Source organism: Cryptomeria japonica, chromosome 7 (assembly GCF_030272615.1).
Source record: "Cryptomeria japonica chromosome 7, Sugi_1.0, whole genome shotgun sequence".
NCBI lineage: Eukaryota > Viridiplantae > Streptophyta > Pinopsida > Cupressales > Cupressaceae > Cryptomeria > Cryptomeria japonica.
This window is the reverse complement of record NC_081411.1, coordinates 855,683,758-855,689,297: the sequence shown is the minus strand read 5'-3', so window position 1 is coordinate 855,689,297 and position 5,540 is coordinate 855,683,758. Positions and strand designations below refer to the sequence as shown.

At 38.3% G+C, this 5,540-nt stretch overlaps 1 protein-coding gene across 1 annotated transcript; it reads right to left on the bottom strand.

The window, feature by feature from the left end:
* Nucleotides 1–1,554: 1,554 nt before the first annotated feature.
* Nucleotides 1,555–2,815, bottom strand: LOC131028970 (transcription factor MYB44). The gene has a single exon (XM_057959355.2). The coding sequence runs from the start codon at nt 2,646–2,648 to the stop codon at nt 1,674–1,676; it is 975 nt and encodes a 324-aa protein (XP_057815338.2). The 5' UTR covers nt 2,649–2,815; the 3' UTR covers nt 1,555–1,673.
* Nucleotides 2,816–5,540: the final 2,725 nt, after the last annotated feature.

Sequence of the window (5,540 nt, the reverse complement as noted above, 5' to 3'; positions counted from 1 at the left end):
CAGTTGTGTAATCTTTTAATAAAGTTGGATTATAATAATAAAAGGTTGGAGTTTAATCGGTGGGAAATTGGGAATGATTGGATTGAATTTTTGAAAATGGGATTGGATAAGATTTGATTTTTAAATGATTTTAATTTATCAAATCATTTTGTTTGTGATATTTTTTTATATTTGATTTGAATATTGTAATTTATATGTTTTAAACTATAATTAAAAGAGGAGATATTAAATAATTTGAATAGTTAGTTGCATTGAATATTTGATAAGATCCACTTCCTTGAAATCTATATTTGTTAGTGGAGGAAAAAATTATCTATTTATAAATTTTGTACTATACAAGTTTGAAAATGGAGAGCATGGAATCATCTAAGCTTTTTCTGAGGTGATAGGATATTTTGTATGTATCTTTGCTTGAAAGTGAGGGACAAGAATAAGCTTGTGAGATAAGTCATGCAGTCAATTTAACTCAAGAGACGAAGGGGGCAGAATATTTAATATTTTTAAAGTACTTTCAGTGCTTTTTTATATGATTGTGATATTTTTTTCCATGTTTTTTAAAGTCTTTATGTAAGTCTTGTTTATTCTTCTTATTGAATGTTTATCTTCTTTCACTTAATATTTAATTAGTCTATGTCTTTTTTACATAGACTCTTTTCTTTGTTTTGTGTAAAGATGACAAGGACATGAAAACACCTCCATCCACTTTTTGATCCGAGTAGCTTTCCTAAGAACATGAGTGTCTTTTTGTATGTCACTTATCTAGAAAAAAAAGTAGTATGTCATTTGTTTATTTTGTCACAAAACTTTAATTTGAGTCATTTATTATTTTCTTACCCATTTCTTACATTTGCTAGCCTCAAACGCCACCAAGAACTTATGTATGAAACCTTTTCCCTTCCATTTGAAGAAAAACATTTTGTAATCTTTGCATCCATCAATCTTGCATTCTCCCTTGCTTTCACTTTAGAGTTATTATTGTAGTCTGGATAGAGCTTGGAGCCATAAGAACTTTTTGGATCATAGGTTTATCCTTATTGTGGTTGTCTTCATTCCCTTTCCCTCTGCATGCTACCCATTTGTTTTCTCCCCATCACAATTCGTCTAGATTTCATCCCACCCCCTTAAGTCTAAATTCTCTTTGCCCATGCCAAACAACGCAAACAAATCTCTTACACAAGTAATTCAATTTCTCGTGTGGGTGACCTCCATCAAAAAGCGTTATTTATAAAAGTAAAAGTAAAAAAGGTTCTTGTGCTCCTATATCCGCTAACAAAAATGAATTTGTCGATGACCTCTTTAAAAAAATAATAGTAAAAAAGGTGCTCCCATATTAAATAGCAAAAATAAATTTGTGAATGACCTCAAAAACTATTTATAAAAATAATAGTAAATTTTTTAATCTAGGCTTCCTCCGAAATTCGACTCGAACTGGTTGGGAGGTTTTTTTCTTTGTCAAAAAGCGATGAAAATATAAACATGTTGACTGTAACTCATTTCATACTGCCCTGCTGTTATGTATAATAAAAAGATTGGTCTTCTGTACAAGACATACAGTGAAGAAAGTATTCTGCTAAAATATATGTCCATAAAGACGATATTTACATTTCGTGGCTTCATTTATTCTGAAAATCCCCTTCTCTTGGATCAGGGAAAACATTCTAATCCCATACTAATTACCTAAGCTCTGGACCAACAGAATTGAAAATGGATGCCCCTCGATTTGAACACTGCGATCCATTAATATAATCCCGCACCTCCTTGGCGATCATTTCCTGCAAAATACAGAACACACCGCCGCCAGAAGACGATTCATACATCAAAGGCAGCGCCTTTGTGACGGCGGCCGCCATCATATACACAGTATCCTCTGCTCTCAAGCACCCACCACTCCCCTCAACAAATGACATAAAAAGCTGCTGTTGATCACACACAAATTCACAAGACCCAGGGCTATGGCGGCTCTGTTGCGGCGGGCAGCTGCATTCTCTGCCCCTGTTCTCAAATTCGCTTCCGGGCAGCGAAAGACTAAGCGAGGTCGGGGGATCGAAACTCGCCAACAATGAAGAAGAATTTTCTTCTTCAGGGGCTTTCTGAGAGTCGCAGCCATTAAAGCTCGATCCCGGGCTGCCTGATTCCAGAAAACTGACATCCCCATTAAAATCCCTGTCTTTATCAGAACCCACCGGGGATTCGATGAAATTCAGCGTCTTGAGCTCCCGAGACTCACCATCATCCCCGGAATCCCCGAAACTGAAACTTCTGCTCCGCTTCCTGCACAAATTGGTGCTCAAAATGGGATCTTGTGGAAGTAAATGGCGGCGGAGGGTGGAATTCCAGTGGTTCTTGATAGCGTTGTCAGTGCGGCCAGGCAGGAGGCGGGCAATGGCGGCCCATTTGTTACCATGGCGGCGCTGAGCTTCGATAATGGCGGCGTCTTCGGCGGTGGAGAATGGGCGATGCTCCACTCGTGGGCACAGCTGATTGCACCACCTCAGCCTGCATGATTTCCCAGAACGCCCTGTAATTTCCTTGCTTATCATTGACCAGTTGCGAGCGCCGTATTTTTCCACGAGAGTGTGAAGTACTGAATCTTCCTGTGGAGTCCAGAGGCCTTTTATCCGATCTTCTGCTGCATTTTTGTCCGCCATTCTTACTACAGACAGGTTTTTTTCTATGCCTGAAATTCTTCTTTGCCTTTTGCTTTGGGCTTTGCTTCACAGTCTTGCTTTATAAAGGCCTGCAGTTCTCGAGTGTTGAATTAAATAAATGGATAAACTGTTCACCTTTGGTTTAAACCGCTTCCCAAATCAGTGTACTGAATTCAGGGTTTAAATCCAGTTATATATTATTGGGGTTAGTTAGAAAGTGGTGTGGCCCAAAGCGCGGGGAATACAAAGACGCTGTGTATTTTAGGGTGAAGAGGTTAATGGTATTTGGTATGCGAGATAAACGTGTTTTTAAAGATATATGTCGTGGGGGAGTGAGTCTATATGGAGTAACAACGTGTGCATTGCATGTAGAAGAAGAAGAAGTGTAGAAGAAGAAGAAGTGTAGAAGAAGAAGAAGAAATTATTTTAACGTTCAAGAAATTATTTTAACGTTCATGAAATTAAATATAGTTTATGGGACAAAATTGTCAATCACATTGGATTAAACACTGCCCTCTGTATTTCAGCTCTCTTCTTATGCAACGTGATGATAAGTTCTCCCAACTTCTCAACAATTCCCTCACTGAGTAGATTGTCCCAAGAGTTAGCTATCAAGATGTTAATATAGCTGTCCCTGTTGTCCTTGAAAGCTTCACATTCTAAAATGAAGTGTTTTTCCGTTTCCACTTTACCCGTTGAGTAGAAAATGCATACTCTCTCCTCCCAAACTTCTTTAGGAATTTTCCAACGACCGGTTTCACTACGGCACTGGCGAGAAATAGTTCTTAATTGAACAATAAGGATTTTGGCTCTCCAAGGAATATTGGCCCCTATGTACGTCTTTTGCTAATAATTACAAGTGGGGTTAAACTCTTCAATATAGTATTTTTTCTTTCTCCCAAGGTTTTTATCCCAAGTGCACTTGCGAAACTTGTCTATAACAAATGCTTTTATCTCCTTGCTATTGGTGGGGCACGCGTTCAAGTAGATATTCCATTTACTTAACCATTTGTTATTTTGTTGCATCCAAGTCTTCTTTCTTTTGCATAGAGTATCATTAAAGACAATCCTAGGCCATTGGTCCTCATCCATTCTCTCGATTCTTTTTACGTAACTTATGAGTCTCGTCATAGCAATAGCCTCAATGGGTGCTGCCCCCACTTCACTTAACATAATGCCATAAGATACTAAATTTTAAGCTTGAACTTGTTTGTAATCAAACATTTTTGAATTTTATCAATTTGTTTCCATTGCAAGACAGAAGTACTGTTGCCCCACACTTCACGGACATAAAGGACAATCAGAAGCACTAAAAGACGAAAAAGAGTTTGAAAGGTCTTCCAATCCCATAACTCAGCCTCTCTACACCTATTCTGAAAGGCATAAAACGCTTTCCACCCTCCCAGAACTCTCTTGTTTCTGCACCCTTCCCAACTTAAGTTTTTGTTGAAGTCAATACAAAGGTACTTGTAATACGTTACTTCTTCAAGAGTATTACCTTCAAAATGGAACACATGTCGGTCATGTTTTCTTTTGGTAGAGAAAATCATCACTTTTGTTTTGCTGATGTTAACTTGCATCCCCACAGTTCTAGCAAAATTGCTCAAGGGAGAGTAGGTGTTCCTGTAAACCAATAGCAGACTTAGCAATGATGATAAGGTCATCTGCATATAAAAGGAGTCTTATGACACACTTGTCCAAGTGAATACCATCCCCATTTTGTAAGTTTAACCAATCTTTGAGTTTGTCAATGTATAAACCAAAAAGTGTAGGGGATAGAGGGTAGCCCCGCTTAACCCCAACACTAGTACATTTGGAGCTGATTTCCAATGGCCGTTTGTCGGATTTGCGACAAATTTTCGTCGGAGTGCTGACAAAATCAACCATCGAAAACTCGACGTCGGATTAGTCGACGATGCCATACCCGTCGAAAATACGACAATCTAATGGACTCTATCGATGTTGTATGCCCGCTGATTACATCATCGGTCGAAAGCTTGGTAGTTGTCATAATTCCGACGATGATAATTTTTATCAAAAAAAAAAAAATTATTATCGATGTCGGCGTTTCCTTCCTTTGATGGCTCTTTTATATCGATGGGTCTCATCGATACCTTTTGAATTCGGATCGATGAGACCCAGCGATGTCTCATCGATATAAAAGAGCCATCGAAGGAAGGAAACACCGATGAATTCCAGAAAGGAATCACCGAAGATAATAATTTCATCGACAAAAGATATCGAAGAAAGCAGAGAGGGTCTTCATCGACGGGAAAAGTTCTCGAGGAAACAATACTATCGGTGCAACATAACAAGGACCCACTGAAAGGAGCGTTTTCATCGAAAGAATAATATCGATCAGACAAAAGGAAGCTATATCGATAAAAGGTATCGATGAGGATATAGGTTTCGAGGAGGTTAAAAGGCATGTTCTCGATATGCGTGGTTTTGTTGATGTAATTTTATCGGTGAGATAATAGACTCATCCATCAACGGGGCATAGTGATATCGATGAAAGAAGTATTTCGATGGAAAAATAAAGGAGCACACCGAAGCCCAAGGTTTCTTCGACATAAGACCCAATGGATATCAGATATGTTTCGATGAGGAGACAACCATACTAACCGAATACAGTATTTCAATGAAGGGAAAAAATACTTGATTGAAGTAATATTCGAAACAAAAGTATTGTCGATAGAAACAAAGAGATCGATGGACTAAAGAAACAAATGATCGAAAGACATATCCTCGTCGAAATGATTATTGATTGCCACGAAAATCAGAAACAAATCCCACGAAAGGTCACATCGCCATTAAATTTGAACGTGTGCCCTAGTGACCGTTGTCCAAAACGGCCATTACTAATTGATTAAATACACCATAAGTAGTGGA